The sequence below is a fragment of the Pogoniulus pusillus genome, chromosome 27 (genome assembly GCF_015220805.1).
Source record: "Pogoniulus pusillus isolate bPogPus1 chromosome 27, bPogPus1.pri, whole genome shotgun sequence".
In the NCBI taxonomy this organism is placed as follows: domain Eukaryota; kingdom Metazoa; phylum Chordata; class Aves; order Piciformes; family Lybiidae; genus Pogoniulus; species Pogoniulus pusillus.
This window is the reverse complement of record NC_087290.1, coordinates 13,175,205-13,199,314: the sequence shown is the minus strand read 5'-3', so window position 1 is coordinate 13,199,314 and position 24,110 is coordinate 13,175,205. Positions and strand designations below refer to the sequence as shown.

Genomic DNA, 24,110 nt, shown 5'->3' with positions numbered 1-24,110 from the left:
CCTCCCCTGGCACACCTTGTGACTGTGTCCCCTTGTTCTGTTGCTGGTTGCCTGGGAGAAGAGACCAACCCCACCTGGCTACAACCTCCCTTCAGGGAGTGGTAGAGAACAATGAGCTCTGCCCTGAGCCTCCTCTGCTGCAGGCTGCACACCCCCAGCTCCCTCAGCCCCTCCTCACAGGGCTGTGCTCCAGGCCCCTCACCAGCTTTGTCGCCCTCCTGTGGACACCTTCAGTACTTCAACTCCTCTCTTGAATTGAGGAGCCCAGAACTGGACACAGCACTCAAGGTGCATCTCCAAACCTCTGACAGGTGGCAGGGAGCCAGCTTGAAAACAAATGCCATGTCCTTTACTGCCTTCTTCTGGGACCCCTGCAGTCACACTTGCAATGTTCTTCTGTTCTTTTTCTCTAAAGCCATGATGATTTTTCTTGGGTTTTGTTATTGTTGAGCTCTTCAGAGGCCCTGACCTCCAGAACAGCCCCAGCAGCCTGTCTTTGCTGGCAGTACGAAGTACTTCAGTGGGCTCCTAACTCCCAGAACACAAAAAGGAAGCCTTCTTCCCACTCAGTGCAGGGGTTATGTTTTCACATGGATTATTTTGCTAATGTGAACAGCTGCTGCGCAGACACACAGCCATGGGGTAGCATGCCACAGAGGGGTGACAGGAGATGCTGGCAGGGTGAGAAGGCAGATGTGCAACAGGACTGGTGGCCAGCAGGGTCTCCTGGACACTTGGGTCAGTAGTGCTGTGTTTTGATCAGTGGTTCTCACACTCATACATGGGGACAAAGAGCCTCTTCCTTGTTGACAAAGCAACCTCAGGCTTGCAACATCACACCCAGCACTTATCTTTTAGAAGACTCCTTAAGGAAGTGTATTTAGGAGGGGTTCTAAGTGGGTGGTGCTCATGGGCAGGAAAGAAGTTCCAGGAATAGCAGGTATGAAATCATGTCCCTAGCCCACAGGACTATTTTTAGGAAGAAGCCTAAACTGGAAGTTTAATGGTGAGTCTTTTAGGACTTGTTTTTGTTATGAAGATAGTTAAGTGAGCATTGCCTGAGTTTAGAGAGTCACATGGAATACCTGAGAGTGCCAAAGAGACCTCAGTGGAGCACAGAGGCTAAAATTAGCAAGGGTATGGGGGTGGCTTCAGGAGAACCCATGAGGGTGGCATTTACAGAGGGAGGGGACCTTGGGGGATGAGGCTTGTTAAGCTACTTAATCTGCTAATCAGGTATTAAGATCTAGGTAACACAATGCTCCCCTTGGCCTTTTAGTTGAGGCCTGATGTTGGTCACTGCCACTTTTTGAGTCAGCGCTTTTGTTTCTTTGCTGTGCTCAGGACCAGCTTGCTGGGCCAGAGAGACCTGGTGGGGCTGCTGGAGGTCAGCTGCTTTAAATAAAAGAGTAATCCAGATCAATGTGGGATTACAGGGCACAAAATCTCCTCCTGGCTAAGCAGGGTCAGCCTTCTTGGATGGCAAAACTGCCCTGGAGTTTTAGTTTGCAATACTTAGCTTCTTGCTGGGTTCCACTCCAAGCCACGAGCCTGCCACAGAGCTGTGTGGCTTTATTAACCAAGTGCCAGCCTTGGTCCAGCTGAGAGGCTGTGCTCCAAACCTCCACACCTCCCAGGAGCCCAGCAGCCACAGCTCAATGCCTGCTGAGCCACTGGGCTCAGGACGAGAGATGCAGCTGCAGGTGCTGAACCCTATAGAAAGCCTCTCTTTATGCCTGGGTGCCAGAGGGTCAGTTGAGCAGATAGGGAAATCCAACCCTCCAAAGCTGGCACCTGTGCTTTCCTCCCTGCTCTTTGGATTCAGCAGTGTTTCTGCTCAGGGTAGCCAACTGTGGGTGCTGTGGCAAGAGATTTGATCTAATCCCTGTTCAAAGAAACTGCAAGAGTCTCCTCAATGTGTGCACAAGGCCAAACCCAGAAGTATGCTAAGAGACGTGGGGAGCCAAATCTCTTCCCCAGAGTGCCTCAACACACACATCAAACCACCTCTGACTTCAGGCTCTGTGTGTGAGAATCCTTTGTCACCACCAAGTGCCTTTCCTGTGTCGTCTTTGTTTTTTCCCTATTTATTTTTGTCTCCCATGCAATCAGCAGGAGCAGCAGGAGCTGTTCTGTCTCTGTGCTCCTGAACGATTTGCTTAGGCTGAGGCTCAGCAGAGGCACCGAGTCAAGGAAACTTTTCAGAGCTTGCTTCCAGAATCGTGGCACCAGGATTCCTCACCATGGGCACAGTGAGTGTGACGCTGCCAGATGCCATGGAGCACCACAGATCACTTACCCCCTCCCCAGGAAAGGGCTGCCCAAAGTGGTTGGGGGCTCTGTCCACCAGACAAGTGTCCCTTGTGGCTGCTGGTGACAGCTCTGCCTGCTAGAAAAGAAACTTCTGATGGACTCACCGAGCTGAGAGCAGGCTTACAGCTGCCTGACAGCCTGACATGACTTTAAAGCTCTGAGCCAGGCCCAAGGGGTCCAACATCCTCTTCCTCTGAGCTTGCACTCCACCTGCGCTCAAGCAGCAGCCACTGCCAGGACCTGCTTTTCCTGACTAGAGATATTCAGACCTACACGTCAGGGGCTGAAGGCAAAACAGTGCCAAGAACATCAAAGCCAACTATTGGCAACTCTACCTTTGAGGAAAGTGAGATGTTGCTTGTGCAGGGCATTAGCAATGATTTTAGAATAGCTGTCTGAAAAAATAGCGACTTCAGCAACAGGAAACAAAGAAGGGAGAACTCTGAAACCAAAGTGCTCCAACAGAGAACACCTTACAGCATGGAAGGCCAGGGACAAGACTCAAAGCACCAAAAGAGCCACCTGAAGAAATATGTCACCAGGGCACGAGAGTGAGGTCACCCTTCACGTTTGCTTCCACGTTTCAGTTATGGGTAGGGGTGGAATGGGTTGGTGCCATTCCCTTCAGAGTGACCCAGAGCCCCTGGAATGCATTTTATTTCCTCATGCTCCCAAAAAGAGTCTCTGTACCCTCAGCAGTGCAGAAGAGAAGAAAGCAGATTTGACAATGATTTATGCAGGGAGTCTGTTAAGAGCACTGCTAATCTGGTCCAGCTTCTTCAGCACCCCATAGCCTCTTGCTCCTGAGGTTTATAGACATAGATGTGAGGGCATGCACACCTCTGCTGTTTTATAAACACACAGACAGGCTGTAAATGTGCTGTGCTAACAACCAGTTTGTTACTCTAGATCTGTCCCTAACTACATTCCCTAGTGACTCACTGGGGAGGCAATCCCTGACAGGTTCCTAGGGCAAAACATGAATAAATGCATGACATGATGGAGAAAATTAAGATTCAGGTTCATAAATAACAGGTCCACAGGAGATGCAAGAGTCTCGTGTGAGCAGAGGGACTGGGTGTGGGGAGAGCAGCTTGCAGCTGCCCACACTCGAGGTGCTCCTGGTGCACGAAACAGCACTTGGAGGCAAGAGGCAGCAGGACAGGGAGCAGAACTCCCAGTTTATTTGTGCTGCTGTTATTCCAGCAGCTGCTAGAGAGCTGCTCCTGGTTTCTGTCCCTCTGAAGAGGGCTGGTCCTTTGTTGGGCTCGGTGGGAGCGCAGAGGGCTCTCTGGGCTGTGTCGTGCGGAACGCATGGGCCGGAGCAACCAAAACTCAGAATATAAGGAGGAGAAAGCAATCCCTGCACCCTCAGCCCCTGCAGGCCGTGGGGACAAGCCAGCCGCGCACCCTGCCCTCCGCCCGGCTGGCAGCCGCCGGCTCCTCCCGGCTGCAGAGGGCACCAGAGCCCCGGGAAGCGATCCCGCTGCCGCCGCGGCCAGCGGCGCCTCCCCCGCCGGGGCTGGGGGGCGAGGGACGCTGCGGCGGGGCGACAAGGGGCAGAAGCCGCACAGTGGCTGCGGTGCTGCAGTCCCTGCCCTGTGGCCAGCCTTACGGGGGATGCCCTGAATCCCGCTACGAGACGCTTCTATGGCAGGCCCGTCTGTGGGACCAGAGAGCCCACAGCAGCGCGCAGGCAGCAGGGCAGGGGCGGCAGCTCCGAGGGACTTGCGTGGCCGCACGCCAGGAGCAGCAGCAGCAGCAGCAGCGACATTGGCCCAACCAGCTCCGTTTCTTGCTTGAGTAATTTCCCGGACTGGGCGAAAACGCAGAGTTGTGCAATGCCGTAGCTGCCTCTCACTGCTGTCACCTCAAGCCACAGGGCTGGCACTACAAGGTGGAGATGTAGCTTGTGTCTGAGAGAGCTGCCGAAGCCCCAGCAGCTGCGGGTGAGCCCCGGCCCTCTTGTCTGGGAAGAATCTAGAATCCAGGGGTGCAGAGACGAGGCTGCAGTGAGGGCTGCCACCTCCACAGCATTGACACTGATGAACACCTAACCCACCCCAGCTCAGACTTCTGTCCCTGGCTTTGCTATGGCAACCAACACAAGATGCCAGAAAACCCACAGAGGTGTAAAAGGGGTGCAGGGGGCTCCTGCTCACTGCTCTTCAGAACACACCTTGTCCTGGTTCTCCTTAGCCACGCGCCTGAAGGCACGAGGAAGCAAAATAATCCACCCAAAAAGGATTTTCTCAGGACACAGCAGTCCCCTTTCTGATAATTAATCACACAATTAACTTGTTTCCCTCCTGGCTGACAAGTGCCTGCTCCAGCAGGGAGCTAAGTGGCTGGTGTGAGGGAAGCCAGCACAGGGAGAATGGGTTGAAGAGCCCATGTCTGGTTTCGGCAGAAAGGGCAACAGTTTAGGGAAGGGCCAACTGGGAGCCATTTCAAGAGACAAGGGAGGGAGCCCATAGGGAACAGGAAAACAGCACTTCACTTATCTGCAACATCAGTGCCTCCTGTCCAGCAGCCTCGGCAGACCGCTAGCGTCTGCTGCGCAGCTCTTCTTACAGGACACATTCGAATCCCAGCATCTTTAAATAGCCCTGACTTGTGTGGAGGCAATTACTGCAAAATCCGAGTGGGAGACAGGTGAGACCTCAGCCCGGAGCATCGCAAACCTGTCTGCACTTCCCATTTTCACCAGGGTTAGGCAGAGAAGATCCTTGGTTCCCAGCGACAGGACTGCACTCCCCTCCAGGACCTCATCATTTACTCCCTTTGTGATATCACTGCAGAACAATTCTTTAAGTAACTTAAGAAGCTCACCCCCCTTTTTAACTCAGTAAGAGCTCTATTGCTGCTGCAGAGAAGCAGCCATTTGGGGGTATTTAAGTGCAAACTGCAGATAAGGTGACTGTCTCCTGAAGCCTTTGGTTGGCTCTTTTTTTGCTAGTGGCTCTTTGTTTCTTCTGCTCTTTGTGTGCAAGTTCTCTGAGGCTGTGTGTGTGTGAGCACAGAGATCACAACTGCTTCCACAAGGGCTTGTGGAATCCGTGCAGGTAGTTGTAGACAGCAATGAGGTCTGCCCTGAGCCTCCTCTTCTGCAGGCTGCACACCCCCAGCTCCCTCAGCCTCTCCTCACAGGGCTGTGCTCCAGGCCCCTCACCAGCTTTGTCGCCCTCCTGTGGACACCTTCAGTACAGCAACATCTCTCTTGAATTGAGGAGCCCAGAACTGGACACAGCACTCAAGGTGTGGCCTGAGCAGTGCTGAGTACAGGGGCAGAATGACCTCCCTTGTCCTGCTGGCCACACTGCTCCTGATCCAGGCCAGGATGCCATTGGCTCTCCTGCCCACCTGGGCACACTGCTGGCTCATCGTCAGCTACTCTCTGCCAGCATCCCCAGGTTCCTCTCTGCCTGGCTGCTCACAGTCACTCTGTCCCCAGCCTGTAATGCTGCTTGGGGTTGTTGTGGCCAAAGTGTAGAGCCCTGCACCTGGCCTTGTTCAATCTCATCCCATTGGTCTCTGCCCACCCATCCAGCCTGTCCACCCAGTCCATTCCCTGCTCTCTGAAATGCAGCCCACACAAACACGGAATGGAGCACTGCAAGGTGCAGTGCTCATTGTCCCCACAGCTTACAACTTCTCAGCTGAGTCACACAGACTACAGCCCAGGTCAGGGGGATTTGATGCATGTCCATGATTTGATGCTTGTAGTTTTTCCCTCTGGCAAACAATTAAATCACAATACATAAGAGCTGACCAACAACCCATTTCTTCTGCAGCCCCATAAAGCTTGTGTCTGAGTTGCAGTGTGCTATGCTGCTACTCACAGCTCTTAGGAACAGAGGAGAGCTCTTCTGACCACCCCGCACACATCTCCTGGACAGCCCAGGTTAAACCTCCTCCTGTGATGGCCTGACTGCATTCCTGTTCTTTGCTATCACGGTCCCAGGTAATAATCAAAGGGGAGTGCCTGGTCACATGCAGGATGAGCCAGTCCAGTCTGTTTCTTGGTTTTCAGGGTCAGCAATTCCCCTTCTATCACTTCATGCTTGCAGAGCACGTCCCAGGCTACCAGACAAACAGTTGTAGCCCACTTTCAGTTCTGCCAGTAACCCACATCTTGAGTCAGACACTTTGCTTTCCTTCCTGGGTCCTGCAAGGCTTTGGCCAGCCCTTGTCTCTAAGGTCACTTTAGTGCCTAGCCTGTTAAGACCTCTGAAAAGTTCCTCTAAACAGCAGTCATTATGATAAATTACTCCTAATTAAACAATCAGCCTTTTCAAAAACCTTCCAGAAGAAGTAGTTAGGTGAGTTTTATCAGCCCCAGATGACAAGGAGATCACAAGATTACCTGTCAGATGTGCCCAGAGCTACACATCACACTCACCAGAAGGCAAGCCAGGGCTGCATTCTGCTCCTAACACCGTCAGAGAGGGCATTGCCTCCAAAGCCAGACTTCTTCACCTTTCTGTACCACAGAGTCTGCTGCTGTAGAACATGCTGGAAGAGGCAGCCCTGCTATCTGAACTGCATTTGACTATAAGGGGGTCCCACCCCAGCATCAGGCAGTTTAATTGAGCATTGAAGATATTGGTTTGTAAGCACCTGAACAGATAATTCTCATCACTTGCTAGGCTTTTTGTCACTCCTCCACAGATGCAGGTGCAAAGGGCTCCACCACCCTGTTGTTTTTCAGCCAATTTTCTCCACACTGCTTCCCCTACGGTGCTCCTTCACCACCCCCACCCCTGCTATCAAGAAAACACCTGATGTCTTTGCTGCCTGCAATACCTTCACTTAATTCACCAGGACATTTGTGGTTACTGAGAAAGGTGTGAGCACAATAATGTCTTCCAGAAGGGTGGTGCTGCAGGAGGCTGAGGTGATGGTCTGCTCGGGCAGTGTTCCCCCCTGAGCATGCAAGAGCATCTCACATCTTTCTGAAGAGAGAAAGAAGAAGTTGTCTTAACATGTCCATAGCTGTCATTTCATCCTAGACAACAGAACTACAAAGAGGAGCATGAGCTAGCAGGCATTTACTGTTTCTGCATCTCCTGGTGTTCTTCTTACTTCTGCTTGTGGTATCTTTTTAGTTTCTCTGCAGGTGTTTGCCTCAATGTCTGCACCTTTGCATCAACTATTAAAGAGAAGGGGTTAAATAAAAATACCCTGCTCAGCAGATGCTCATTGTGATGAGTGTACTGAGCCTGGTGTCTCTCCATTATTCACAGTTCTCTCTCCCAGCCTTCTCTCGGCAGGAGTGCCCTGTGTAGGATTAAAGGAAGCAACAAAACAAGAGCAGAAGTCAGGTTTCCCTGGCAGCACACTGTGTGTGCCTTCCTCCTGTTGCTTTATCTGTCTCTCGGAGCAGCAGCAGCCCCTGCAGAAGAGAGAAAAAAAAAATGCCTTAATTAAGCTCCTTTTTTTCTGCTTTCCTTCTGTCTCCAGTGAGGGAAGGCTGTGTCCTTGTTACTGAATCCATTCAGCAAACACCCATCTGTGCCTAGAGCCTTGGCCCCTTGACATTGCTTTGTAAGGCAGAGGAGCCCTAGCACAGCCCACACGTGGCAGTCCGCAGGGTGATTTTTCAGTGCTGGAGGTGCAGACCAAACCCTATATTCTTTCCTCAGCTGAGCTGCTAATGCAGAACTTCACTTTTCCTTCCCCTCTGTAGTTCCCAAATGCTTCTCTGGGAGCAAGGCTGCTCTCTGTGGGGATAGGACTAGGGGGAATGGAACAAAGCTAGAAATGGGCATCCCATTCAGACTGGATGTGAGGAAGAAGTTCTTCAGCATGAGGGTGGTGAGACTCTAGAATGGGATGCCCAGGGAGGTGGTGGAAGCCTCATCCCTGGATGTGTTTAAGGCCAGGCTGGATGAGGCTTTGGACAGCCTGATCTAGTGTGAGGTGTCTCTGCCCATGGCATGGGGGTTGGAACTGAATGATCCTTGTGGTCCCTTCCAACCCTGGCTGATTCTATGATTCTGTGTTAGCCTGTGCTGATTGCAGGATCCTGAACATCTTGATTCAAGGACCAGGCAGAAGAAGGGGCAGATATTAATTTCCAGTGTGGTTGTGTGGCCTAACATGACTAGCTGGGTTGCCTGTGTGTAACCTTTCAGATGTGCCAACTAATTCTGTGAGCAAAAAGCATTTTGGATGTTGTGGTTAACTTGCAGGCTCCAGTCAAAGCCTTTCTTCTGGGTAGGGCATCAGTGAGAACTTTGGTGTCTAATAAGTCATGAGTTCAAGCCACATCATAGTGCTTTCATCCTAAGATTATCTTTCCCAAGCAGGTAGGGATTTAACTATCTCTGAAATCTTCCCCCTCCTGTGACATTTGCTTGAAATCAATCAATAATTTATAGGGAGTCAGAGAAGCTGCCTTGATCTCTGCAGTATTTTCACAAGGACGGGCAGCACACCATGTGGAGAGAGGTTCATGGCACGTTTTGGTACCCAGTTCACCTCTCACCCATGTCTTAGGCGCTTTGTCCGTCCGTGGTTTGGACTGAGGACTGTTGCAATCAGAAGCCACTCTGGATTAACCTCTCTACACATCCTGTAGGGGGAATAAAAGAAGTGCATTAAGCCTGGGCTGCTAAAAGCTGCGTTGAAACACTTTGACCACATCACAGCAACAATCATTACCAAGGCTAAATGTCTCCTGCCATAGCCTATTCCCAGCCTTGCCTATACTGCTGGATAAGCAAAGCAGCCTGTTTGTTTTTCTAGCACAAGCTGACCCTCTGTGCAGTCAATATCTAAAACACATTGTCTGGGAAGAGGGAGCTCACAGATTGAATGATGCAATTATCTGAGAGCAGCCGGGCGTTCAGCGCTGCAGACTGCATCCATTCCTGCTGACTGGTTGTGATTTTCACACACATTGGAGCTGGCATCTCTTGAAATGTGAACTCTTTGCAGATGGCTCTATCTGCTCAGCACTGAGCTGCAGGCAAAGCTCCACGGTGATATCCTGAGCAGCTCTCCTGTTGTGTAGCTCTAGGGCATGTGAGGGAGGGAAAGATGTGAGCAGGACACTTGAAGCTCCAGTCCTGCTGTTTTCCAGATGGGTCAAGGCCAACAAGAGGAGCTGGGCAAATTCCTTTAACGACCTTTTTGACTGTGAAACTTCCCCAGTTTGAAGGGTATGGAGGGGTCAGGGTGCAGAGAAAGGACAGGGAACATTGGCTGGGCTGCATTTCCAGCCACATAGCACAGGTGAAGACATCAAGGACAGAAAACCCCTGCTGAAATCCTGCACACTAACAGCTGTTAGTAAGTCCCTTCCTAACAGCCATACAGAACTGAACAGGACCACCTGAGCTCCTTCCTAGCTTGGACACTTCACACACAATTCTTAGCAAGTCCAACATCCTGATTATCCTTAATGGAAGCACTGGAATACCTGTGGGGTTGATGCTTCATATCTCCTATTTTATATGTGAATAATTTAGGGTGAAGTGTGATGTTTGTGGTTTGAGGGGAGGTTGGGTTTTGTTCCCTGCTTTGGTAAAGGATAGGCAATATGGCTGAGCCCTGCTTTTGAGACAGGAGGAGTTTGCAACCACCAGAGCTGGTTAGTTTGAAAAAGAGGAGGCTGAGGGGAGACCTCATTGCTGTCTGCAGCTACCTGAAGGGACATTGTGGCTAGGCTGATGCTGGGCTCTGCTTACAGGTAATTGGAAACAGAACAAGGGGGGAATGGCTGGGGAGGTTTAGATTGGACTTTAAGAAAAAGTTTCTCACAGGGAGAGTGGTCAGGGACTGGAATGAGCTGCCCAGGGAGGTAGTGGAGTCACCCTCTCTGGGTGTGTTTAAGGGTGGTTTGGATGTGGTGCTTAGGGCTATGGTTTAAGGTGAATCTTGTAGAGTGGGGTTCTAGGTTGGACTTGGCGCTCCTGAGAGGCTTTGCCAACCTGGATGCTCCTGTGATTCTGTGAGATGGTGCAGAACTGCAAGGCAAACATGTTGAAACTGAAAAGAGGTTTGTGGATGGATGGGAGCTGGAGGCGTTCTGCTTCTAACAGCCCTGATCACAATCCTGTCCAAGAGGAGCAGACATGAAGCGCTTCCATCTAGTCCTGTAAGTTCTGACTTCACTCAGCTCCATGAACACATGGGGTAACTCCATTAAGCCAATGGAATCCTTTCTCATTGTGCTGACTGTACTGGGCAAAAAGGATCCTGAGCAGCAGAGATGTGGATCACATCTCCCCTTTGCCCCCGTGCAAGTTTAAATGCTGAGTGCTGCCTCTGGTTTGAACAGATATGTCAGACACAGGAAGCATTCACAGCTCCCCTTCATGGGAGATTACAGGATTTGCCCGTGGCTACACCTTCTGCAAGAGCCAGGAACTGAACCAGACTGGTCCAGTCTCAGTGTCTCAATCACAAGGTCACCTTTCCCTTCCTTGAAGAGGTGTCTGAAATCCTGGGTACCCTGACTGGGAGCCAGAGAAAGCTGCACTCCTGAAGAACCGCAGGCTGCGGCTACGGGCCCTTGCCTTGCACTGCCAGACCCAGGTGCAGAGCATCTCCCCCAGGCCTGCAAGGCACAGAAACATCTCCTGGCCTGAGGCAGATTTACCAAGATCAATCTGCTTGCTTTGACAGCCATTTTCAACTTCTGTTGAACAGGACTTTCCCCTGTGAAAGAAACACAGCACACTGCTTTGTGTCAGTGCCTCCTGTCCTCACAGCCCTGACTTCATTCACAGGGAAGAAGGGGACTGACCTGAGCAAACAGAAAGCTGCACCAAACATAAGCACCTGAGATGTGAGAGACACTGTGCTGAGCCCCTGGAACTTTAGTCCAGGTAGCTGACCTGCCTGGTCCCTTGCACTCTGCTGCTTCCCTCTCATGGGTTCCTGTTTGCATCTGGGTCACTCCAGCTGTGCTGGTGAAGGAGAGAGAAAAGCTGCTGCAGATGCTTGCCTGGGTGTCATGGAAGTGACCAGAAGCTGGCAGCTCAGTATCTCCTGTGGTGTGTTTGGAAATATATTGGCTATAAAAAGAGTTGAGGATAAAAAGGAGGAAGGAAGCAGGAGAGGCATGCAAACGGCTGCTGCAGGACTGCCATCACCCTGCTTCAGCTAGAGACAAATTCCTCCCTGTTTTCTCAGATAGCCGTGCTCAGAGGCTGTGCTCCTCTTGCTTCCTGACACTGGGGGCTCCTTATCGGTGCCTGTGACGAAAGGCAGCATTCCAGAGCGGCAAGGGTCTGTGTTAACAGGCTGCTAGCCCCCAGCACAGACATCCAGCTTCCCAGCTGCCTCCTCGTGGTGATCAAGCCAAGACTCAAAGTCCTCTCTCTCTCTCTCTCTCATCCTTCAGCTGAGTGCCCAAGCTCCCACAGGACATACACATGGCAGGCACGGAACAGCTTTGTTTTCTTCAGACAATTCATTTAACAGGCTTTTGTCTCTCCCCTGTTAGCATGCTCAGAAAACAGACTGCCACCAGCTTCAGGACCTGCAGTTAGAATTCCTGACTCCTCAGTCAGAAGCTGTGCATCATCTGCTGTTCAGTGATAAGCAGGTCACTTGGCCTTGTGGCTTCTGCTCAGAACCTGACCATGAGCTAATTGAAGTCAAGAGGAGCTCCTCCCCTGGTGTGAACTGGACTCACACAGCTGCTTACAGACACGCTGAAAAGATCAGTGTCCTGTGGAAGAGTCAAGGCTTCTGTGCTGGCTTTTTGCATTCACTCTTTTTTTTTCCTGATGAAAAGAATGAACTGTTTGTGGTGCACAGGGATCATCCCAGTGGCAAAAGTTGAGTTTCTTCCTCCTTTCTTCCCTCAACACTGTGAGGCAATCCAGAGTGAGAAGAACCATTGCAGTAAGGGCTGATTTAGCAAAACCCTTCCCATGCCTGTCCTGGTTTGGGGCCCTTTCCAAGGCTGCACCTCAAAGAGTGCTTAGGGGAAGCCTATGCAAAACCTGTGCAGCAGCAATTAAAGTCAGATGCTAACGAGTTCAGTGTGAACGTTTCTGTCCTACTGACCACCCTGGCCCTTAAGCATGGACTTAAAATCAACTCCATGCTGATGCAACATCCTGAACAAAGCCACTTTCCTGCATGGAGACCTCTGTCCTTATTGTGATTGAGTGCTCAGGTCTTGTCAGACAATATTCCCCACCAGCAAACAATGGGGACCTTTACCTCCAGCTCTGCAGCGCAGGCAGCAGCCAGCCCCAGCTGCCTGCTCCTCAGCTGGCTGCACTCTCCGGTTTTGCACCGGGAGCAGAGGGACAGAAACACGTGAGCTGCTGGAGCAGGAAGAGCTAAGCTCGAGTATGAGAGAAAGTGGTGAGGGTTTACTTTGTCCTTTCCTGTGCATTTGTCTGCCAGGAATGCAGAGGGTTTCCTATTTGGTGCGGTGGGTGAGAGCCAGACTTCTCAAGCCTTTGGCTCTGCTCCTGCCCGCATTCATGTTCTGCTTATCTGGCTTCCGCTGCAGGCCGTTTCCAGAGATGGTGTTACTGAGAAAGTCCACCCCTGGGCTGGAAACTGAGGAAGAAGAATCAGCAGGAAAGTGAGAGAATGAACTCAAAGGCTAGCGAGGACTGGCCGTGAGCATTCCCTCTCCAGCCATTATCAGCAAGATTAGAGCCTGCATTTGTGCAGAACTGGGGCAGCTGAGCCCTACCGCACGAGCAGCCACCGGCAGAAATAGGGTAGCAAGACAGGCTGTGCTTGAAACACCTTCTGCCTGAGGAGCTCTCTCCCAAGCCAGAGCAGTGCCACCACCCCAGGTGTCGGTAGGAGCCTTGGCAGCAGGCTGTGCTCTTCTCTGCTGGGAAGCAGGCAGGAGAGCAGGACTGCAGGACCGAGATTTAGGTGGAACTGCAGCATGCCCACCCCAGACCCACACCGTAGAATGCAGCTCAGGCATAAAAACCTCATCACTGCAAAATGAGTATCAGTTCAGAGATGGATTTCTAAGTTACCTTTTTATGTACCTGCTCTGATTCAGCAAGACACAGAAGTGTATCCCCAAGCCTGACTTCAGACAACAACTTGTGTTTAAAGATTTGGCTGAGTCAGGGCCAGTGTCAGGAGCTACAACCTAACACCACACACCTTAGTTCCACAGCCCAGGATTTCAAAGCGCCTAGACCTTATCCATCCTGCCTCCCCAGAACATTCCATAGCACTGAAGCAGGACCGTGGAGCACTTAAAATGATCAGCCATAAATCTGACTAACAGAGCCTCCACTGCCTGTTGCAGGAAAAGGTTGGTGAAAGTGTCAACACAAGCAGCTGCAAGGTGTTTCAACAGCAAAGGGGTCATGGCTCAGCCTTCTGGGTGCATGGCTTTAAATTGCCTCTGTCTGAAGCAGTCTATTCTACAAGACCTTCTTTTGACTAGGAACATCCCACACTGTAACTATGGAACATCACACACTATAACCATGGAGCCAAGGTGGAGACAGTTCCTCCCTTGGTATGCTTCCCAAATGAGAAATCAAAGCTAAATGCCAGTGAAGAAAGGAGGTGCATTGGGGTTTATAGACTTGGACTGTACTTGGGTAGGCTGCAGAAGATGTGGCTTCTGTGGCACCATCAGGACAAGTCTTCTCTGCACGTACATTTGTGCCTGGTGAGTAGTTTGGGCAGTGAGTCCCTGCTGTGTGACAGGTTAAGCACACCTGTGAAGCCCTGGCTCTTTGCACTGGCAGAGAGGAATGTTTTCACTTAAAGGAAGTTTTGCACAGCCTTGAGCACAAGTTGGGGCTGCCTTGCTGCTTCTTGCACTTATGCTAATGTATGCTATTAGCTGCTTACTTCAGGGATGCACTAAACAGCTTAAATATGGTGTGACTACCATAATCCACAGCCTGACCTGTGGGCAGAGTTCAAGGAGGGATTTGGAGAGTCCATGCCCTTAAAGGTGACTTGCAAAAAGGACAAAAAAAACCCTAACCCAGACTTAGAAGCGTTTGTTTGATGAGCACTGAGGTGCACAGAAACTGCCTGAAGGTATTTTAAGGACATCTCCTCTCACTTCTCTTTCACCTGACAAACTGCTGCTCCACCAGAATTGGTTGCTATTTATAAGCACACAGACAAGTGAAGAGTCCTGGTACAAACGCCTGGTTACGGTCCACGCCCTGACGGGAAGGGAGGATCGCTCTGTGAGCATGACCAGTACCTTACTGGAATCTCTTTTTGCTACCACTGTCAAGGCAACAAAATTTTTGCAAATCCCAAGAGCTCACAAATCAAGACACACACCTCCTTCATGGCAAGAAGCGGCTGTAGAATAAAAGGGGGTCGTTCTTTTCTCTCTGTTCCACCTAAAACGCAGATTCTTCCTGCTGCTTTTGTTTTTGCTTTCAGCCTGACTTGCCCTTTCCCTCCAGGCTTTGTTTTTAAAATCCACAGCGGTCCAGTGGATGCTGTGTCACAGTTTCTCTGTGCCCTTCAATCTTAAACTTGAATCTCAACTTGGCTGTCTTGAGACCTGCCCCGGTTTCACACAGTGTGGTGCACAGAACCCTCGTTCCCAGGGACCTTCACTGCCTTGAAGTGAGCCCTGCGACTGCTTACCTTGCAGCTTTGGGGCTCTGGCTGCTGTCCTGCCATGCAGAATGGAAGGAAGGGGTTAAGATTTTTTTTTTTTAGCTAGTTTTGAGAAACAGGGTGTCACTGTGTGCCAGAGTGAAAGTGAGACTGAACCCAGGCTGCAGTTCTTGAGGGGACACAACATTCTCAACAGATCTCCCTTTGTCTCTTCCCTTCAAAATCTCACATGCATTGCAAGTATCGGACTGTTTGCTGGGATTCCAACTAGGAATAGTGAAGAACTGCCATGAAATCTGCCCGACTAGAAACTAAGATCCCCCCCCCCCGTTAAGTACGTTTCCCTACCAAAGCACTCAGCGCTGCAGCAATCACTGTGAACAAAGCAGAAATGCCAGACTCTAATCAGCAGGCAGCAGGGATGGGTCCTGCACACATTTATCTTGCCTCTCACAAGCCTCCCCTGGATAAAGGAAATGCCCTAATAGTCAAGGCATCTTGGACACCAGATGGCTGATTATTAGACATTTTATGAAGAGGAAGGAAGTACAGAGAAAGAGCCTGGATTTTCATGGCACTGTGGGGACGCGGGAAAGGAAAGCGGAACGAGGACCTAATCCAGCACTGACCGACTGGGAAGAGACTGAGTTCAAAGGACTTTCAGTCGGAAGCAGCAAAGGATCTGTTTGCTTTGCCTTCTGCAGATTAATTCTCGAGTCATCACGAGCTAGAGTGACTGACAGGTGAAGAAAATGCCCTTTCTGCTCTCGCCACTGCAGTGACTTACAGCTGAGCCAGTGCTTCGCAGGGCACAGGTTGCAACTTCTGAAGACTCACAATAAAGTTTTCTTTAGGCTCTCTGCAGGCTTTTCACAGAGTTGGGCTCCAAGAGCCTGAGATAGAGCTGTGGGGCCTGGAGGAACACCAGAAGACAGAGGCTCGCAGAATGCCAACTCCTCTGAAGGAACTGAAGAGGCAGTGCTGATCAGATGCATTTGGGTTGATCCACCACTGGTATCACTTGGCCTAGCCTGTTTGTCAGTGTCTCAGCTGTCAGAACGCTGTGACAGACAGCTCCTTCCATTTTCATCTCCTGCCATGTTCTTGCGGCTCTTCAGAAACAGAGATCTTAGTCCATCCAGGCTGTCCCCAGGGAGAGCTGCCTGAGAGCTACAAGACCTATGCATCAAAGTGCTTAAGAAAGAGACTTCAGGAGAGTTTCACAAGTGGAAGATGGCAACAGCTCCTCTCAGGTCCCACCACACGTGTTGGAGGGACACAGCTACATCAGATGTGCAGATGGATCTTGGGAAGAATGCAGATGTTGGATCTAGTGGTCTTTGTGGTCCTGCTCCTCCCATGGGAAGGGATGTGGACTATCCAGCAGGCCCTGCCGATCCCAGGACAGCTTTCTTGCTTGGAGTGCTGAGAGACATTATGAATCCCTTGAAAAATGCTTGTGGTCACCCCACTTGTGAGGCACTGCACAGAGAGATGTGGGAGCAGGGTTGCAGAACTGGAAAGGAGACCTCCCACACAACAGGGTGAGAACTGGGAGCAAATTCTCCACAGGGAAGAGGCTGCATCCAGAAGACTTCAGGGTTTTTTTCTTTTTGCCAGCAAAACTGGCACTGAGTCAGAGTTTTGCTGGCAGAAGTATGGCACATGGGTGTGAAGAGGTTTTTTCTTATTTTGCTAATCAACATAAGTGCACTGCCAAAGCCCCCAGCGCAGGGGGGGCAGAGTAGAATCAGAACTTGTGTCCTCTCCCCAGGCCTCTCACACCAAGGCAGCCCAGGAGCAGAGGGTACAATGTAAGCAGCTGATTAACTCCTCAGACTCCTTTCCCTTTATTTAAAGCAAGAAGAAGAAAGGGCTCGGGGGAGGGGGGGAATGAAGCTAATAGCCATGTGGGGTAACAGCTCTGAAGAATGTCGTGATGGACGTTGAGCCTTTGTTCACCCTGGATGAAAGAGAGGTTGTTGTGATGCAGCTCACAGAGTGCTAATGACAGAGGTAGTGGCAAGAAAAATAACCCCAACTAAAACCTTCAGCCCTGTTTCAGACTCAGGGCTGTAATCTCCTTATGCAATACACTTGACAAAGCTCTCTTGTGGAACATGAGCCTGCTTTTCCACCCCCTCCCATACCCCCCCCCCCCCCCTCCCTCGCCAGACTGTGGCCTACTGGACTGCCTTTATTTATTTATTTGCTTGTTTATTATATTTGCTAACATCTCTCCAACTCGGCTGCTCCTTTCGCTGCAGCTCCAGCGAGCAGGAGGAAGCTCTGCCGGCAAGGGGCGGTTGTGCCTGGCGGAGGAGAAGAGCAGCAGCTCACCTGCTGCAGGGTCTGGGGAGGTAAACCTGCCTAATTGTTTTGTGTTTTGGGTTGGTTTGGTTTTTTTTTTTAATCCCTGCGTTGTTCAATTAACCAAATATTTGTCTTTTTGCCTCACACGCATCTAATGCCAATATACAAATTGCACAAGGGGATTATGCCAGCATGAGTCAATCTTGGGCGTGTTTATCCTCGGAGAGACATAAGCCTGTGTTTCTAGAGGCGGGTGTTTCTTATCCTTGTTAGACCTAGGAATATCTTTCACCAACAAAATCTGTCACTTTTCACTGCTGGCACGTCTGCTGCTAGAACAAACCCCGCGGGCTGGCAGTCCTCCAAGTGGGGTGGGGGCTAAGTCCTCTGTAACTGTCGCTGTTTAATATTTACATTGCAGCAGAGCTCAGAGGCTTCTAGCTGGGATCCAGGCGTTGCTGTGCAAGCAGAGGCTAAAAGGCACTTCCTGCCCCAAACAGTTTATAGTCTAAACAGAAGAGACTGGTGATAAATAGCAGAAAAAAAGGCAGCACTATTGCGACACAGCTGATGCTAAAGCAAGACTGCAACACCACCCCCACCCCCCCCCCCCAAGAGATTTGTTCTATAAATAGATGTTAAGCTTTTAATTTGCTTTATAGACTGATAAATTTTGTGTATTCAGGCTTTCTTAATGCCAGAAGGGTTTTGGGTGCTGCGACAGCTGCAGTTCTTGTTACTCATGTGGCTCCAGGAGGTGAGGGCTGGTGAGATAACACAGACAACCCTCCGTGAGGTTGCTCTCTGTTGACCTGTCTGCAGAAGACACTGAGTGTCACAGCAGAGCTGGTTCCCTGCGTTCTCCCTTCAGGCAGCAAGAACTGTTTCCCTTAGATTGCCCAAGCACAGGCTTTTTTCCCCCACCCTTTAAAGTGATTTTTAAGAGCAGTGGTAATGTCTGAATTTCACATTTCTTCCTCCATTCTTCTCAGCACAGGCCACAGTTCAGTGTCCTGCACCTCTCCATGTCTTGATGGCACAGGCTGCAGTCAAACCTTTCCATCCCTTGCTTTTGGCCTTGCCATTGTAACTGGCAGAAGACTGCTCCTAAATCTCTGGCTTCTGATGGTACAATAGAAGGAAAAACCAAGCAGGCAGAAAGAAATGAGTGCCTTATCTGTCCCAGGTGGCCCCTACTGACACACATGCATGAGGCTCACCAAGCAGGCAGCTGAGCAGGAAAAAGTCTGTGGAAGAAGAGGACACACACTGAAAATGTTCACAAAGCAGCAACAGAAGAAGGGGACACAGTCTCAAGTTGTGCCAGGAGAGGTCTAGGCTGGATGTTAGGAGGAAGTTGTTGGCAGGGAGAGTGATTGGCATTGGAATGGGCTGCCCAGGGAGGTGGTGGAGTTGCTGTCCTTGGAGGTGTTCAAGCAAAGCCTGGATGAAACACTTAGTGCCATGGTCTGGTTGGTTGGGCAGGGCTGGATGCTAGGTTGGACTGGATGATCTTGGAGCTGTCTTCCAACCTGCTTGATTCTATGATTCTATGAAGGGCAGAGGTCAGATCTTGAGCTCCTTTGGCTGAGTGGCAGGCAGTGGAGATCTTTAACCCAAGGAAGATGGTGAGCATTTGTCCCATGACCACCATCTCACCATCTGCGCTTTCTCTGCACATCCTAAAAAGAATATCCAGCAGCACAGCTAAAAATAGAGCTGAAGTTTCTCAACTTCACAGCAGACAGCCATGCCAGAGCTACTGTGTGTGATTGTGCTGCACTGCCACGGGAAAGGAATACTCCTGTCTGTGTAGGAGGAAGCCTTTGAGGGGAAAATCATCCATAATAAAGGCCTCTTTTATCTGAAACACCTAACATTTCAGCTCTTCAAATCCCAACACTGCATTTTCTTAAAACAGGTTTCTATTATGTGTTAAACACATCAAATTGAGTAATTCAGTCTCATCATCTAAACGCAGTGTTGTGATAGCTGAATGAAATTGGGGCAAGCTAGCTAAAAAGGTAATAAAAGCTTTTCATACCAGCAGCCTGTGAACTGCAGCAGTGTTTTTCTTTATCCAGGGGGAAAAAAGAAGAGACAGGTGAGCTCAATTTAAGCCCCTTTGCTATGGTCTGCAGGGCAGGATTTCCTAGAGGCAGTTAGCAAGGTGAGGACTTTATTGTGGTTGTCAGCAAGGGAAAATTCTTGTCCCAGAAGACTTGGTCTGTGTGGGCAAGAGATACAGGGGGCAGTGGGGCAGATAAATCCTTTCAATTCCTATGTCAGTGGCTTAACCAAGGACTTAGCAGGTTCCTTCTGATCCAGTTCAGGAATTCCACATTCTACTCTTGTTTTCAGGACACTTGTTGGATGTGGACGTGGAGAAAAGGGCTGCTGTGGACTTCACGTAAGAGCGAAGCACACATGTGCTTGTGGGTCCTGGTTGCAGGGGGGAAAAAAGCAATGTTCTCCTTTGCAGAATAAGGTTTTTATTGTCTACCACACAGACTGTGCATCAAGAAGTCAAAGACAGTGAAAAAGCTCCTACCAGGATCAACATGGTAGCATTTTAAACTGCTTGTACAAGCTGCAGGATGCTAGGAAATGCTGCTCACTAGGCACAGATGCTAATGAAGCTGGAATTGGTTTCCCCCATTCCTTTCTGAGCTGCATTCTGTAACACACGTTCTCAGTACAGACCTCGTATGAAACAGGGAGAGTGTAAGGGCTTGAATAATGACCCAGGCATAGATGTGTGTGCCAGCTGAACGGAATCTGTGTCTCATCACAGGAGCAGCATGTGGGGCTGCTCTGTCACGGCTGGTTTTGTGGCTCTGGAAAAAACAATATACACTCCATGTGAAGTCCTGCTGGCCTCATCCATGAAATCACAAAATCACACTCCCCACCCTCCTGCTGCTGGTACCTCAGCATCACGTCACAGGACCACAGGATGTCAGGGGTTGGACGGGGCCCAAAGAGGTCATCGAGTTCAACCCCCTGCCACAGCAGGACCATACCATCTAGCTCAGGGCACACAGGAGCACATCTAGACAGGCCTTGAAAGGCTCCAGAGAAGGAGACTCCACAACCTCTCCGGGCAGCCTGTGCCAGGGCTCTGGGACCCTTCCAGGAAAGAAGTTCCCCCTTGTGTTGAGCTGGAACCTCCTGTGCTGCAGCTTCCATCCATTGCTCCTTGTCCTATCCCAGGCAGCAGTGAGCAGAGCCTGTCCCCTACTCCTGACCCCTAGCCCTCAGATAGTTATGAACATTTATTAGATCCCCTCTCAGTCTTCTCTTCCACAGACTAAGCAGCCCCAGGCCCCTCAGCCTCTCCTCATCAGGCAGTGCTCCAGTCCCCTCATCATCCTCGTAGTCCTCTGCTGGACCCTCTCCAGCAGATTTCTGCCCCTCTGAAACTGGGGAGCCCAAACCTGGATGTCTGTGCAGTGGTCACCCTGGGTGACGCAAGCTGTGACTCCGTGGGACACTCAAGGTCACAGCCCTGCGTTAGCACCACTCTGGCCTCACCTCGGCGTCAGACGATGGTTCCCCTGCGGTACAAGCGTGTGCGACTCTGCCTCTCTGCCCAGCCTTGCTGCTGGACGCGGACTGGAATGAGAGCGGCTCTCTGGGGTGTCATCTGCCTGCAGAGAGGAGCCGCGAAGGTGGCAGGCTGGGGAAGGCTGGGGAAGGCAGAGAGCGGCGCTGAGCAGCGCTGAGCGGGGCCAGGGCTGCATGCAGCAGGCAGTGTTTAGTCAGCACATTCTTCCCGTGCAGGCCCGCGGGGCAGTCTTGTACGCTGGGACTGGAATGCTGCCCACTTATGGTAGCCAGCTAAGGAGGGCAGGCACTCCCAGCGCTGCTGTACACAAACACTTGCAGGGAATGCCAAGCATCTTGTGATGCGCAGCCACAATTCCCCCAGGTTGCTTTCTTATGCAATGCACTTGGTTCCTACTGCATCAGCAAATGGATGTTCTCTGCTGGGTATCCAAAGTATGTCTACAAGAGTAAGAGCCTTGATAATATTTCCCAGTTCCACAGTCACCTGTGTTAGAGGATTTTAAGCTACAAACTGGAGATTTCTTACTTCTACAAACTGAAATTTCCAGCATTAAACTTCCAGAGAAGAGGGGATAAAGACTTCTTCACAAGGGCAGAGCTATGGAGCTAACAAGCAAAATAAGTTACTTTCCCAAAACCTCAGGACTCATCAGATGGCAAACTAATTAAATCCTAATCCTGCAAGGTCCTTAGTGCCTATGAAATTTACAGCATGTGGATAATGACAGCATAATCAAATACTTAACCTGACCCACATTCTTAAGGAAATTACTAAACAGCATATCCCACACTGCTCCATGCAAATGTGCACAAACTCAGGTGGCTACCAGTACCCATCTAGCCAGGAAAAAAAACAGCTCAGCATCAGCCCATTGGCCCAGCTCCACTGCCTCGTGTCCTATATTCATATTGTTTCCTCCTTCCTTTTTCTTTTTGCATAAAACTCTCTTCTGCATTGCCACATGTGGCTCAGATGTCAGTTTAGCCTTTAAAGCCTGGTGTCAATCTTGCTCAAATTAAGGAGGCTACCTTCTTCTATCATCAAGGGGGAAACTAAAATGCCTTTCTGGATGCTTCATGTCAGATCAGCAGCCCTAATTCTTCTAATAATGGGCAGAGGCATGGTTCCTGCCCTGACATCTCAGTTCTGTGCAAGTCCCTCAGACATTTAGGATGTTCAACTAAATGCACCTGTAAGGCAGTTCCCTGGACCACCTTCCTAGCATTTTCCTTGTGAGAGCTGAAACCACAGTGGTTCTGTGAGGCCTTAATAAAGCTCCCTCCTACTCACAATATGAATGAACCCACACAAGTGTTGCACTCGAGTGTTTATATTCACTGAAAGATGTTTAGAATAATGCCCACTCCACGCACTAGAATTGCACTTATTCTTGCCTAGGTAAGCATGTATGTCAAATAAAACATGGCCCAGAGCAACTTCCAGAACATTTGGGAAGGGCTGCTTTAGGAAAACTCTCTAAGACCTTAGCAAGTGACTTGTTTATAAGGAGCACTTGGTTTGTGTGGCTCAGATGCCACCAGTGTTGGTAAACTTGGTAACTGCTCAGGCCACAGAAGCCTCCAGCTTGGCTGTGCCATAGCTGAAACTGACCAGCTCAGCCTCAGTGTACCATGGCTGAAACTGACCAACTCAGCTCTAATGTACCATAGCTACAACTCACCAACCCAGCCCCAGTGCGCCACAGCTGAAACTGACCAACCCAGCCTCAATGTGCCATGGCCATAAATGACCAACCCAGCCCCAATGTGCTATGGCTGAAACTGAGCAACCCAGCCCCAATGTGCCACAGACGCAACTGACCAACCCAGCCTCAGTGTACCACAGCTGAAATTGAGCAACCTACGTGCAAATGCTAAGGGGCTGCTGTGGACTGGCTCCCCCCACGCAGCGCCCTCCCGATGCTGCTTGCAACCTTGTGGCATTCAGTATCTGCAGGCAGATGGATGCGTCCCGTGTTCCGCACAGCGAGAGGCTTGGCTGAAGCCCTCGCCCACAGCCAGAGGCTGCCCCTGCCAGCCAGACCTCCTCATACCCCTGGGTGGGTTGGCCTAGTCCAGCTCTGCCACTGACCCTTCCTCCTTCAGCGAACCGGGGCTGCGGGGCAAGCTACGAGCGCGGCCGTACCTGCGGGAGGGCTGAGGCGAGCGGAGGGAGGTGGTGAGGAGCTGAAGTGGGACTAAGGTGGGCGCTGAGAGGGGTGGAGGGAGCGGCTGTGGCGTGGAGGCGGAGCAGCGCTGGTTGCGCGGGTCGACCGCACCCGCGGTGCCTCGCCGCCGTGCATGTTAATGCTCGGTAATTGCCCGCGGAGGAGAGGCGCGGCGGGGCGGAGCGAGCGGCCGGCTGCCCGCCCTCCTCCCTGCTGCTCCCCCCGCCGCCGCCGCCTCTCCTCCCCGGCCTCCCTGATGCCGAGGAATGGATAGAGCGGCTGCCCTGCGAGCCGCCGGCATGCTGGAGAGGAAGGAGCGGAGCGGCGGCGAGGCGGCGGCGGCGGCCGGCGGCGCGGGGCCCCGGGCGGGCGCGGCGGCGCGGGGCTTGCCGGCCGTGCGGAGCACGCTGCAGCAGTGCGGGCTGCTGCAGGACCTCATCGACATCTCCCTCTCCAACCTGCGCGGGCTCCGCACGAAGTGCGCCGCGTCCAACGACCTCACCCAGCAGGAGATTCGCACCCTAGAGGTACGAGGCTGGGCAGCCGCCGTGGGACCGGAGGGGAGCCCCGCTCCCGCCCCTCGGTTTCCTTTCCTCTTAGCACCGGCGGCCGAGGCCTGCCCCTCACCGGGGCCGCCGGGCCTGCCCCCTCCCCCGGAGCGCTTTCCTCAGCACCGGGGGCCGCGCACCCTTGCTGGTGCCCGGGCCGTGAGCAGCTCCTGCCGCTCTTCTCCGCCGGGTGGAGGGGGGGCGTACGCGGAAGGGAGGGCTCCCCATCCCCGCTGCAGCCCTGTCAGTAGCGGCTCAGCCCCTCGCTGGCTGGGCTGGGGCCAGACTGGCCGTGGCAGGGCTGTCCCCATTCCTCCCGGGGAGGTGAGGGCGGAGGACAGGTGCGGAGAAGCGCCGGGCAGCCCGAGGGTGCCGCGGCCCGGGGCGGGCGTGGGGCAGTCCGAGCTGTCAGGAGGGCTGGCGGGCAGGGGGAGCTGCCTGCGGCCACGCTGTGCGGCCCCGGCTCCGGTGGCTGGGCTCCGGTATCGCTGCAGGGAGGTGCGATGCGGGGTGGGGAGCAGAGCTGTCTTGAGGCTCCCTGGCAGAGGGTGGGTCACCGCATCACCCGTCCTGGGAGGCTGGATGCACTCACGCTCCTCCTCGGGTCGCTGATGTTTGCTTCTGACGGGTCCTGCCCTGTGCTCCAGGC

The 24,110-nt window shown here is 51.8% G+C and overlaps 1 protein-coding gene and 1 long non-coding RNA gene across 4 annotated transcripts in view; one reads left to right on the top strand and one right to left on the bottom strand.

Moving 5' to 3' along the window:
- Positions 1 to 8,808: 8,808 nt before the first annotated feature.
- Positions 8,809 to 23,074, bottom strand: LOC135187715 (uncharacterized). Of its 2 annotated transcripts, XR_010307426.1 has the most exons (4): positions 22,892 to 23,074; positions 20,710 to 20,864; positions 19,879 to 20,012; positions 8,809 to 8,890 (listed from the first exon to the last, which is right to left on the bottom strand). It is a non-coding gene; the product is annotated as an uncharacterized LOC135187715 (long non-coding RNA). The 2 variants fall into 2 exon arrangements; XR_010307425.1 differs by lacking the exon at positions 8,809 to 8,890 and having other exon boundaries at positions 19,031 to 20,012.
- Positions 23,075 to 23,096: 22 nt separating this feature from the next.
- Positions 23,097 to 24,110, top strand: part of KSR1 (kinase suppressor of ras 1) — a 65,918-nt gene continuing 64,904 nt past the window's right edge. Inside the window, exon 1 of one of the 2 annotated variants that reach the window (XM_064166692.1) lies at positions 23,097 to 23,440. In XM_064166692.1, the coding sequence (XP_064022762.1) occupies positions 23,180 to 23,440 (261 nt within the window). In that variant the 5' untranslated portion in view covers positions 23,097 to 23,179. The remainder of the gene's footprint in view (positions 23,441 to 24,110) is intronic. The other variant, XM_064166693.1, reaches the window with a different exon arrangement.